Raw genomic sequence first — 12062 nt, 5'->3', positions numbered from 1 at the left:
ACAACAACTACAGAGACTGCCCCCTGAATGACGCTTTCCTCAAACATCAGAATGAGAGAGGAAAAAGGAACACTTATCCAGCATCTGGCTTCTATCATCCCAGATGACACAGAAGCCTAAACTGGGATGCTTGCCTTATGAGAAGAAACATTTTAACTGAGTGGTGGGTGGGGTGGGGCCCTGGGGCCCTATTTATGACACAAGAGAGCAAGCCCCTCCCTTCTTGTAAGAGAGTGCTGGGCACATAGCCTCCTCCTATTCCTAATCCTCCCACCAAAGAAAGAGGCACAGAGTTCACTACTTAGTGGGGGCCAGCTGTGATCGGCCCACTGCCAGCTGCCTTAAAAAGGAAGACCAATGATGCCAGGATGGAGTGAAACCCAAGGGAACGTGCCATCATGAGGAATCAATGAGATATCTGTGAAGAGAGAAGGCTGGGTGGGAGCCCAGAAGGATGAAACCTGGAAGATCAATATCTCCCGTGAGGGAAGTAACAATGGAGCCAGGTTCTAAGTCAGCATCTAGGCCAGACTGGCAACCTGAGCCACACCAGAGGCCTATAACCACGCCAGAGCCAGAAAAGACACCCATAGCCCAGCCAGAATCGAAGACCCAACAGGAGCCTGATTCAAGGCAAAGACCCCTCACCCAGCAGGAGACCCCTGCACAACATGATGCTGAATCCCAGAAGGATCCTAGAGCCCAACAAAAATCTGCTTCACAAGAGGAATTTCTTGCCCCACAGAAGCCTGCACCACAGCAATCACCTCACATCAAAAGGGTGCCCCTCACTCAACAGGAACCTGCCTCCCAGCAGGGACCTGGGCTAGGAAAAGAATCTACAACTCAACAGGAGCCAGCATTGAGAGAAAGACATGTAGCCCAGCCAGGGTCTGGGCCAGGAGAGCCACCTCCAGTTCAACAAGAAGCGGAATCAACACCTGAGGCCCAGGCTAAACCTGGAGCCAAAAGGGAGCCATCAGACCCGACTGAATCTACATCCCAAGAGACACCTGAACAGTCAGACCAGCAAACAACTCCAGTCCAGGGAGCCAAATCCAAGCAGGGATCTTTGATAGAGCTGGGATTTCTAACAAAACTGCAGGAACTATCCATACAGCGATCAGCCCTAGAGTGGAAGGCACTTTCTGAGTGGGTCACAGATTCTGAGTCAGAATCAGAGGTGGGATCATCTTCAGACACAGAGTCTCTAGCCACGATGGGTGGAATGGTGGCCCAGGGAGTGAAGCTACCCTTCAAAAGAAAATCTGGTTATAAAGTGATGTCAGGATATGGTGGGACGTCGCCACATAAGAAAACCAGTGCCCAGAATCACAGACACTACCAGGATACAGGTGAGTTTGAACCTGGAGGAATTGAAGCCTCTCAGGGACAGTCATTCATTTACTTAAGAAATACTAAAAACTTATGGTGTATCAGGTTAGCTCTGGTTAGCCTTCAACAATCCTGAGATAAAGATCAACATTCCCATTATTAAACAAACAAAAAAAAAGCCGGGCACAGTGGCTCACGCCTGTAATCCCAGCACTTTGGGAGGCCAAGGCAGGTGGATTGCTTGAGGCCAAGAGTTCAAGATCATTCTAGCCAAGATGGTGAAACACCATCTCTACTAAAAATACAAAAATTAGCCAGGCATGGTGGCGGGTGCCTGTAATCCCAGCTACTCAGGAGGATGAGGCAGAGAATCGCTTGAACCCGGGAGGTGGAGGTTGCAATGAGCCGAGATCGCGCCACTGCACTGCAGTCTGGGCGACAGAGTAAGACTCCATCTCAAAAAAAGAAAAAACGAAGTCTCACTCTGTCGCCCAGGCTGGAGTGCAGTGGCATGATCACGGCTCACTGCAGCCTCAAACTCCTGGGCTCAAGCGATCCTCCTACCTCAGCCTCCCGAGTAGCTGGGACTACAGGTGCACCACCATACCCAGCTAATTTTTACATTTCTAGAGACGTGGGCTCGCTCTGTTGCCCAGGCTGGTCTCGAACTCCTGGCCCCAAGCAAGCCTCCCACCTCGGCCTCCCAAAGTGCTGAGATTACAGGCATGAGCCACCGAGCAACTGGCCAACATCCTCATTTTATAAATGAGGACACTGAGGCAGAAAAATAAAGAAGTAAGGGTTCTTGCACAGGGCCATGCAGTTAGGAAGTGGCAAAGTCAGTATTTGAAGCCGGGGTCTTTCTCCCCTGGACCAGGCTCCCTCCCTACAGAGGATCTGGGGAAAATCAAATCCCAGAGTGGGAAGGCACTCTGGGCTAGGGACCAGGAGACGAGGAAAGTGGCCCTCTTGCCAGTATTCATTCATCCATCCACAGAAACTGACCAAGCACCAGCTCTGGGGCAGACACAGGCATAAGTCCCAGCAATACAATGCCAGATGGGACCTTACCCTTCTGGAGTTTCCATGCAGGCTAGGCAGAACATCGGGGCATCAACAGTCTCTCAGTTTACCAGGTCTGTCCTCTGCTGCCAGGAAGACACCTGCTTCCTGCCAGGTTGCCCCCATAGGGGACTCAGTCCAGCCAGGCGGAATGGCCTTGCGGGTTGTGTTCTCAGCAAGGAGGAGCTGGGAGGAGGTGCGGGAGCCGCCAAGGTCTCAGGCAAGGTCAGGGGCTGACGGCAGGAAAGTTGGGGGAGCAGCATCAGAGGATAACGGGCCCAAGGCTCTGGGCTCGCTGCAGGCGCTCTCTCGCCTTCTCTGCCTCTTCCCGGGGCCCAGTGCTGCCCCCTGCCTGCTTCATAGGAGCCCCAGGAAGCTCGGATCTTCCTTCTCTAGGCTCAAAACCCCTGCTATGGAGAAGGGAGGAATGCAAGTTTTATCTCTGGAACTGGAGGTTACTTGTTGAAGTCCCCTGTCGTGGGGGGAAAAAGCAACGCAGCCCTAATCCTGAAGTTGAGGGCATGTGTGAGGCCCTGGTCCAGAGGGCAGGCAATGGCGGCCCCACCGCCCAGAAGCCAGTCCGTCCTGTCTCTCCCAGAGCTGATAAGAGGATAACGCGTTTCTCAGAGCCGGGGCTGGTGGGTATGCTTTGAGAGGGAAGGAGGAGGGGCAGCAGGCAAAGACAGGGATCGAGGTCTGCTCTCCCCAGTGCTGAGGATGGAAAGCTGTTTCTCCAGGCATCCAGAACACAGTCTCAAGGGATGCCCGCCCCACACCGCCACGGCGGGTGAGGCCGCCTCTCAGGCGGTCCAGAAGCAGTTAGCTGTGTGCGTGTGCGCAAGCCTCGAGCCTCCTATGTTTCCCGCCTTTTCTCAGGCATGCGTCGTTCCCTCTACCTCCGCTCTTGGGCCGGCCAGCGGCGTGAAGCTAGTGCGCAGGCGCCGAGCGTCCTCGCCACCACCACCCACCACCCCCATTCTCGGAAGCAGGGATTGGGGGGCTGAGACAGAGGGAGAAAGATCCCCCAGGAAAAGCGCAATAGGAGAACTAGGGGCCGGGAGAGGGAAGGCGGGGCTCCCTCCTCCAACGGCTCTCAGGCACAGCCACGCCTCCAGCGCTGGCGCCCCGCCTCCTCTTTGACTTGGCAGAGGACCTGGCCCGCCCCCACCCCAGGCGGAGGCCCAGAGGCGCCCCACTTTTACCCCTTCAAAAGGCGGGCCGGGCCGCGTTCTAGGGGATCCCTCCCTGGGAAGGTGAGTGGGATGGCGAGACTGAGCCAGCACATGGGAGGCTTCCCAGCACGTGGGAAGATTGGGACTTCCCTACTGGGGTGCTCCCCGCGGGGCTCCGCACTAGTCCTGCCCGAAGGACGCTTTTCGCCGCCTCCAGGGCTGCCTTTTTGTTGGCCGCGAGCCCTTTAATGCGCGATAGGGGGGCGGAGCCAGATCTTAAATTCTGGCGGTTGGGGGCGGAGCACGGCAGCGGAGGGAGACCAGGATTGGCTAGGGAGCAGGACCCAGAGAATAGCAAGCTCGGGATTGGGTAATAGGGGGGCCCGACGGTAGTGTGTAGCGAGGATTGGCCCCCTGGGCAGGGCCTCGCGGCTGGAATTGGCCCCCGCGCGAGGACCGCGGGGAATTGATGGAGTCGGCCGGGGGAATGGAACCCGCCGAGGCCGCTATGGCCCCGGCCTCGAAGAATGCCAAAGAGGTCTCGAGGAGCCGCGGTCGCCGGCGGTGGCGAAAAGGCAAGGCCAAAGGTGAGCGCGCGGAGACCTGGAGCAGCCCGGAAGGAACCTCGTACATCCTGCGGGGGAGTGGGGACAGCGTGGACTGGCCCACTGCCACGAGGAGTGGGGGGGTCTACGGACTGGCCCATTGCCGCTTGCGGGGAAAACGGGATGATCCACTGTGAGAAGGGGGTGATGTGAGAGCCGAGAGGCCCACCCTGGCACAGGGACTAGCTGACGCCCGGATCGGCTTGGGAGCAGAGTCCGGAATGCGAGCCTCGTGGACCCAGGTTCCCGCTCGGATTCCGTATTCGCTGTGTGACCAAGGGCAACGGCTGCCCTCAGTGTTTTTCCACCTGGGGAATGGTTCAAAAGCGCCGATGTTCAGGGCTCCAGCGCTCTTGAGAGGATAAGGGGGAAGGAAGTTAGCAGGTGTTACTCCAAGAGGAAGTCTAGGGGTGAGTCAAGGAGAGGTAGGAGGAAGGGGTACCCATAGTGGAGAGTGCAGCGAGGCCAGTAAAGCTCATCGCAGTCCCGGCCTCCCACTCGGCAAGTCAGTCCATCCATCCAACCATTCATTGTCAGCCCACCTGCTTCAGCCAGCTCCACTGTGGCCTACCCCTGGCCCCTACCCTTTCCAGGACAAATGGCCCTGGCTTGGCTTCAGACCTGCAGACCTGCACACCTGCCTCAGGAAAAGGGAAGGCCTGATTTCTCTAGGGTGTCACATTATTTTCAGGTCTCAAAAGGCAGAACAAAGGCTGACAGACCAACAGAAATGCTGCAAGCCTCAGGCAGGGGCAGGTCCTCAGTTAGAAGCAGTTATCAATCAGCATGGGGACCTGTGGGAAGTTCCCATGCAGGAAGGAAACTAACACCACCCCTCAGCCCCCGGGACCCCAAACTCATTGCTTCCCCTGCCATAGAACACATCATTAGCCCAGAATAGACCTGGAGTTGGCTCCAGACACACGCAGGCTCAGACAGGCTCAGAGGGCAGACAGACTGAAGCCCAAGGGCACTCGCTGTCACAGCAAGACACTGAGCCTCACACCAGCATAGCATACCCAGAGGCAGTACAGACTGTAGTTAAGAAACGTGGGCGTTGGAGATCTGGTTCCTCAGGCTGGGAGCTGTGATGTGCTGGGCAGGAGACTCCCTCTTTCCCTGCCTCAGCTTTCTGAGCTCTAAAATGGGTATGATGATAGGAGTACCTCCTTTTGTGAGGTTAGAGTGAGTGTAGAGCATTTGGCACAGGCACACAGCAAACCCTCAGGAGAACTGAAGGTTATTGTTACTGTTAGTCCTCACTAGACAGTGAACATCCTAAAAGCAGGACTGTATCTGCCTTGTTTACCCTGTACTTCCAGAGCTTGGTATGCCAGGCAAATAGGCACTCAAATATTTATTGGATTAATAAGTGAAGGAATGTGTGAACTGTAACAGAGATCATAATACTCATGCTTCCCTTGGGGTTGTCATGAGGAGTCAGAATCCAGTTGGGCAGGGCTCCCTGCAAAATGAGCCATTCACAAAGGCTCATTCCTGCAAACTCTAAGATTTGCCTGTCATTATTTCCTAAGGCCCCGCCCTCGTGCCAGGCTTTAGATAAATTAATCAGACCTCACTCCTGCCTCAAGGGCATCTGGGCTGGCTGGAGCAATCCTCGTCATCAGTTTCATCTTGCCAGTAACTGGATGAGGCTAGTGTCCTTATGATCACCCCATTTCCCAGATGATGACACTGGGGCTCTGAGGGACCAAGGCCGCCTAGGCTTCCTTACTTGGCCAGTGAGGGCAAAGAGATGGCTGCCCCAGCCTCCTCCAGGCAGGGAGTTTGTGGGCCCACAACTGCTGTGGGCCCAAATTTGATTCTGGGCCCAAGAGGTTCCAGTCACACAAATTCGTTCAGCAGACATTCATTGAACACTGAGCTGTGCTAGGCCTGGGCTCTCGGTAGCAAGAAGAACAGCTTCACAGTTGAGCTGGGGACACAGATGTTACTCAGATAAGACTATGATTGTAAACTGTCATAAATACAACAGAGAAAAACACCCTGGGAAGATAGAATTGGGAGGCTTCCCAAGGAGGCAATATTGGACCCAAGGATGGACAGGCGTTAAGTGTGCAGGGGGCAGGCAGGGGAACAGAGTGGACAGGATAGAGAAAGACCTGAGGCTTGAGGAAGCATTGAGTTACAGTACAGAGGGAGCTCAGCCAGGGCCAGGAGGAAGAGGAAGAGGAAACAGCTCAGGCAGGTTAAGAGAGGAGGATGGTAGCTGGGTACAGTGGCTCACACCTGTAATCCTGGCACTTTGGGAGGCCAAGGTGGGAGGACCCCTTGAGTCCAGTAGTTTGAGGCCAGCATGGGCAACATAGCAAGACCCCACCTCTTTTTTTTTTTTTTTGAGACAGAGTCTCGCTCTGTCGCCCAGGCTGGAGTGCAGTGGCACGATCTCGGCTCACTGCAAGCTCCGCCTCCCGGGTTCCCACCATTCTCCTGCCTCAGCCTCCCAAGTAGCTGGGACTACAGGCGCCCGCCACCTCGCCCAGCTAGTTTTTTGTATTTTTTAGTAGAGACGGGGTTTCACCGTGTTAGCCAGGATGTTCTTGATCTCATGACCTCGTGATCCACCTGTCTCGGCCTCACAAAGTGCTGGGATTACAGGCTTGAGCCACCATGCCCGGCCTGCAAGACCCCATCTCTAGCAAAAATACAAACATTAGCCAGGCATTGTCGGGTGTACCTGTAGTCCCAGCTACTTGGGAGGCTGAGGTGGGAGGATCAGTTGAGCCCAGGAGGTTGAGGCTGCAGTGAGCTGTGATGGCACCACTGTACTCCAGCCTGGGCAACAATGAGACTTTGTCTCAAAAAGAGAGAGAGAGGCCGGGCACGGTGGCTCACGCCTGTAATCCCAGCACTTTGGGAGGCTGAGACGGGCGGATCACGAGGTCAGGAGATCGAGACCATCCTGGCTAACATGGTGAAACTCCGTCTCTACTAAAAATACAAAAAATTAGCCGGGCACAGTGGCGGGCACCTGTAGTCCCAGCTACTCGGGAGGCTGAGGCAGGAGAATGGCGTGAACCCAGGAGGCGGAGCTTGCAGTGAGCCGAGATCGCGCCACCGCACTCCAGCCTGGGCGACTAAGCAAGACTCCATCTCAAAAAAAAAAAAAGAGAGAGAGAGAGGAGGATGGTACCTGGCTTGGGAGGCCATGTCCAGGATTGGGGGCTTTATCCTGAAAGCAAAGGAGAGGGTGAAGGGTTGGAAGTATGTGAACAGATTTATGTTTTAGAAGGATCCTGTGGCTGCTATGCAGACAACAAAGAGAACAAAATCAGAAATATATAAAGAGCTGTCACAGTCACCCAGATAATGATGCTACAGCCTGCACCAGGGAGGAGGCAGTGGAGGTGGGGAGAAGGGCCAGGTTCCAGAGGCCTTTGGTAGGCAGAGTGGGCAGGACTAGGGGATGGATTACATGGGAGATGGTGTGCGGGGAGGTGGCCAGGATGACATCCTGGGTTCCAGCTTAGGCAAATGGGGAGAGGGTTGTTCTCAACACACACGCAGAGACCAAGACATGCACAAGCATGTATATCCGTTTATACATAAACAAATACGCCCACACAAGCTCACAGGCCAAAAGAAACAGAGACACAGATACATTCACAGGCTAAGAAACACACATAGGCCATGACACTTGCATACGAACATTCATACCTTCAAACGTACCAGTGCCGACGGACACAGGCCAGGACACGCTAGCCATGACACATACCTGCAGAGGTGCATATGTACACGTGAACCCCAGACACCCTCACACCTGACCAGAAAGCATATACTTTGAAGCACAGACAGAGGGAGCAGCACACAGAAACAGCAGAGATCAGCAGCGCTGCCCTGGAGCTGCCCCCTGCTGGCCGTGTGACCCCAGGTGGTCACGTCACCTTTCTGTACCTCAGTTTTGTCATCTGCCAAAAGGGATGATAATGGTCCCTCCCTCATGGGTTGTGGGGCAGGTGACATGAGTCCTTCGCATACAACACATAAAGAAATCTCATCACCTCCCTTGAGAATGAAAAAAAAAAAAAACCCACAAGAAAAGAAATCCCAGCACTTTGGGGGACCGAGGTAGGAGGATTGCTTGAGCGCAGGAGTTCGAGACCAGTCTAGGCAACATAGCTAGATTTGATCCGTATTTCTAAATTCACACACACACACACACATACGGAAAGAGACCAGGCACCAGGCACACAGAGACTGTTGGTGCAATGTTTGCTCTTTTATTCAGCCACTCATTGTCCCCGCCTGCATCTGATTCTAGGCTTCCCGACTTCAGAAGCCTTTGCTTCCTCCCAGGCCCCAGACCTGGCCCTTCCTCCATCCCCCATCCACCCCCACCCCACTTCCTTCCCCACCGCCCTCCTTATTCCTGTTCAGTCCCCAGGAGTCGGATTCAGCTGTCCAGAAGCTCTTTAGGGCAAAGAAAGGTCCAGTGCCCAGTAAGTGGGACACCCCCCAAAGCCAAATCCCCTCTGCCCTACCTCTGCCCTAGTCTGCACCCACGGCCCCAGTGGGCCTGCCCCTGCCCCAGTGCCCTCTGCCAGGGATTCCTGGCGAGTTTCTGGCAGCCTCAACATCCCTTCCTGCCAGCTCCACCCAGCCCAGCCCTCAGGGAGCAGCCTGGAACAGGACAAAGGGCAGAGCTCTGGAGTCCCTAGTGCCTGGGTCCAGCCCCTTCCCCACTCCTTTGTGTAGTCACTTGTTTTGTCGGAAATGTCACCTCTCCTCATCTTTTTATCTTTTTTTTTTTTTTTTTTGAGACAGAGTTTCACTCTTGTTGCTCAGGCTGGAGTGCAATGGTGCGATCTCTTCTCACCGCAACCTCCGTCTCCCGGGTTCAAGCAATTCTTCTGCCTCAGCCTCCCGAGTAGCTAGGACTACAGGCATGTGCCACCACACCCGGCTAATTTTGTATTTTTAGTAGAGACGGGGTTTCTCCATGTTGGCCAGGCTGGTCTCGAACTCCCGACCTCAGGTGATCCACCCGCCTCGGCCTCCCAAAGTGCTGGGATTACAGGCATGAGCCACCACGCCCAGCCCCCACTCCTTACCTTAAAAGATCCCTACCAGCACGGATGCTACCACTTTACCAAGGGATGGCAGTGCACCAGGCACTGCCTAAGGGCTGAATAAAACAGGCAAAAGTCCCTGCCCTCAGGGAATTTACAATCTAGTGGGGGAGATAGAGAGCAAACAATATAAATTCAGGCATGTCTCAGAGATATTTGGGGTTTGGTTCCAGACCACTTGATAAAGCGAGTCACACAAATTTGTTGGTTGCCCAGTGCATAGAAAAGTTATGTTTACACTATCCTATACTCTATTAAGTGTACAATAACATATGTCTAAAAATACCATGTACATATTTTGTTTGTTTGTTTGTTTTTTCTGTAGAGACGGAATCTCACTATGTTGCCCAGGCTGGTCTTGACTCCTAGCCTCAAGTGAGCCTCCTGCCTTGACCTCCCAAAGTGCCGGGATTACAAGCATGAGCTACCACAGCTGGCCCCATACTATGCTAATGATCATCTGAGCCTTCAGCAAATCCTCATCTTTTTGCTGGTGGAGGGTCTTGCCCCAGTGGTAGTGGCTGCTGACTCACGAGGGTGGTGGTTGTGGAAAGTGGCTGTGGCAGTTTCTTAAAATAAGGTAACAATGAAGTTTTCTGCTTCAATTAACTCTTTCACAAAACAGTTCTCTGTAGCATGTGATGCTGTTTGATACCATTTTGGCCACAGTAGAACTTTCAAAATTGGGGTCAGGCCAGGCACAGTGGCTCACGCCTATTATTCCAGCACTTTGGGAGGCCGAGGTGGGCAAATCACCCAAGGTCAGGAGTTTGAGACCAGCCTGGCCAACATGGTAAAACCCCGTCTCTACTAAAAATTCTAAAATTAGCTGGGCATGGTGGCAGGCGCCTGTAGTCCCAGATACTTGGGAGGCTGAGGCAGGAGAATCACTCGAACCTGGAAGGCGGAGGTTGCAGTGAGCCAAGATCGCACCATTGCACCCCAGCCTGGGCAACAAGAGTGAAACTTGTCTCAAAAAAAAAAAAAAAACGGGGGCAGTTCTGTCAAAGCCTGCTGGTGCTTTATCAACCAAGTCTATGTCATAGTCTAAATCCTTTGTTGCCATTATTCCTGGCTATCAAATGTATTTCTTTTTTTAATTTTTTTTTTTTTTGTAGATGGGGAGGGTCTCACTATGTTACCCAGGTTAATCTCAAACTGGTCTCAAGCTATCTTCCTGCCTTCGCCTCCCAAAGTGCTGCAAGTACAGGTATGAGCTACCGCACCCAGCCTACAAAATGTATTTCTATTTTAAAATGTATTTCTAGTTTTTATTATTTAATAAGACTTAGAGCTAGGCATGGTGGCACATGCCTATAATCCCAGCTATTCAAGAGGCTGAGGCAGGAGGATCACTTCAGGTCTGATGTTCAAGACCAGCCTAGGCAACACAGCCCTATCTCTTAAAAAATACAAAAAGTTAGCCAGGTGCAGTGGCTCTCACCTGTAATCCCAGCTACTCAAGAGCCCAAGGCAGGAGGATCTCTTGAGGCCTGGAGTTCAAAACCAGCTACCTAGGCAACGTCGCAAGACTCTGTCTCTAAAAACCTGAAAAAAAAAAAAATGAACCAGGCATGGTGGTGCCCATCTGTAGTCCCCGCTACTCAGGAGGCTACAGTGGGAGGATCACCTGAGCCCAGAAGTTCAAGGCTGCAGTGAGCTATGATCGCACCACTGCACGCCAACCCGGGCGACACAGCAGGAATCCATCTCTAAAACTGAAAATTAAAAAAATAATAATAACAAATAATAAGACTTAAAAGTTGAAATTATTCCTTGGCCGGTGGGCTGCAGAACAGATGATGTGTTAGCAGGCAGGAAAACAACATTAATCCACTTGTATGGCTCCACCAGGGCTCTCTGGTGACCACGTGCATTGTCATTGAGAAATATTTTGTTTTTTTCTGTGCAGTCCGTCTCAACAGTGGGCTTGAAATATTCAGTAAACCATGCTATAAACAGACATGCTGTCATCTAGGCTTTGTTCCATTTAAGAGCACAGGCAGAGTACATTTGGCGTAATCTTGAGGGCCCTAGGATTTCTGGAATGATAAATGAGCACCGACTTCAACTGAGTCACCAGCTGCATTAGCCCCTAATAAGGGGGTCAGCCTGGCCTTGAAGCTTTGGAGCCAGGCACTGACCTCCCCTCCAGCTATGAAAGTCCTAGATGGCATCTTCTTCCAATACGTGGTGGTTTCATCTACACTGAAAATATGTTGCTTAAGGCAGCCATCTTCATCAGTGATCTTAGCTAGATCTTCTGGATAACTTGCTGCAGCTCCTCCAGCAGCACTTGCCACATCACCTTGCAATTTTTTTTTTTTTTTTTTGAAATGAAGTTTCTCTCTTGTTGCTCAGGCTGGAGTGCAGTGGCACCATCTTGGCTCACTGCAAGCTCCGCCTCCCAGGTTCAAGTGATTCTCCTGCCTCAGCCTCCCAAGTAGCTGGGATTACAGGCATGTACCACCACCATGCCCAGCTAATTTTTTGTATTTTAAGTAGACACGGGGTTTCTCCATGTTGGTCAGGCTGGTCTCAAACTCCTGACCTCAGGTGATCTGCCTGCCTCGGCCTCCCAAAGTGCTGGGATTACAGGCGTGAGCCACGGTGCCCGGCTGTCACCCTGCGCTTTTATGTTACAGAGATGCCTTCTTTCCTTAAACCTCATGAATCCACCTCTGCTAGCTTCCAACCTTTTTTCTGCAGTTTCCTCACCTCTCTCACCCTTCATAGAATTGAAGAAGGACAGGGCTTTGCTCGGGATTAGGCTTTGGCTTAAGGAAATGTGGCTGGTT

General features: G+C 52.9%; 1 protein-coding gene and 1 long non-coding RNA gene across 13 annotated transcripts in view; one reads left to right on the top strand and one right to left on the bottom strand.

The window, feature by feature from the left end:
* Positions 1–481: 481 nt before the first annotated feature.
* LIPE (lipase E, hormone sensitive type) overlaps positions 482–12062 on the top strand; it is a 26963-nt gene continuing 15382 nt past the window's right edge. For 4 of the 12 annotated variants that reach the window (XM_077982927.1, XM_077982919.1, XM_077982918.1 and 1 more), the window contains exon 1: positions 3961–4156. In XM_077982927.1, the coding sequence (XP_077839053.1) occupies positions 4039–4156 (118 nt within the window). In that variant the 5' untranslated portion in view covers positions 3961–4038. Of the gene's footprint in view, positions 1356–3960; positions 4157–9589; positions 9845–10382; positions 10475–12062 lie in introns of those variants that run through there. The other 8 variants (XM_077982931.1, XM_077982924.1, XM_077982922.1 and 5 more) reach the window with 4 other exon arrangements.
* Positions 9570–12062, bottom strand: part of LOC144337553 (uncharacterized) — a 6189-nt gene continuing 3696 nt past the window's right edge. The window contains exon 2 of the long non-coding RNA XR_013410760.1: positions 9570–10045. This is a non-coding gene — a long non-coding RNA (uncharacterized LOC144337553). The remainder of the gene's footprint in view (positions 10046–12062) is intronic.

This window comes from Macaca mulatta, chromosome 19 (assembly GCF_049350105.2).
Source record: "Macaca mulatta isolate MMU2019108-1 chromosome 19, T2T-MMU8v2.0, whole genome shotgun sequence".
Lineage (NCBI taxonomy): Eukaryota > Metazoa > Chordata > Mammalia > Primates > Cercopithecidae > Macaca > Macaca mulatta.
Note: the sequence above shows the minus strand (reverse complement) of the source record. Positions and strands in the feature narration are given on the sequence as shown.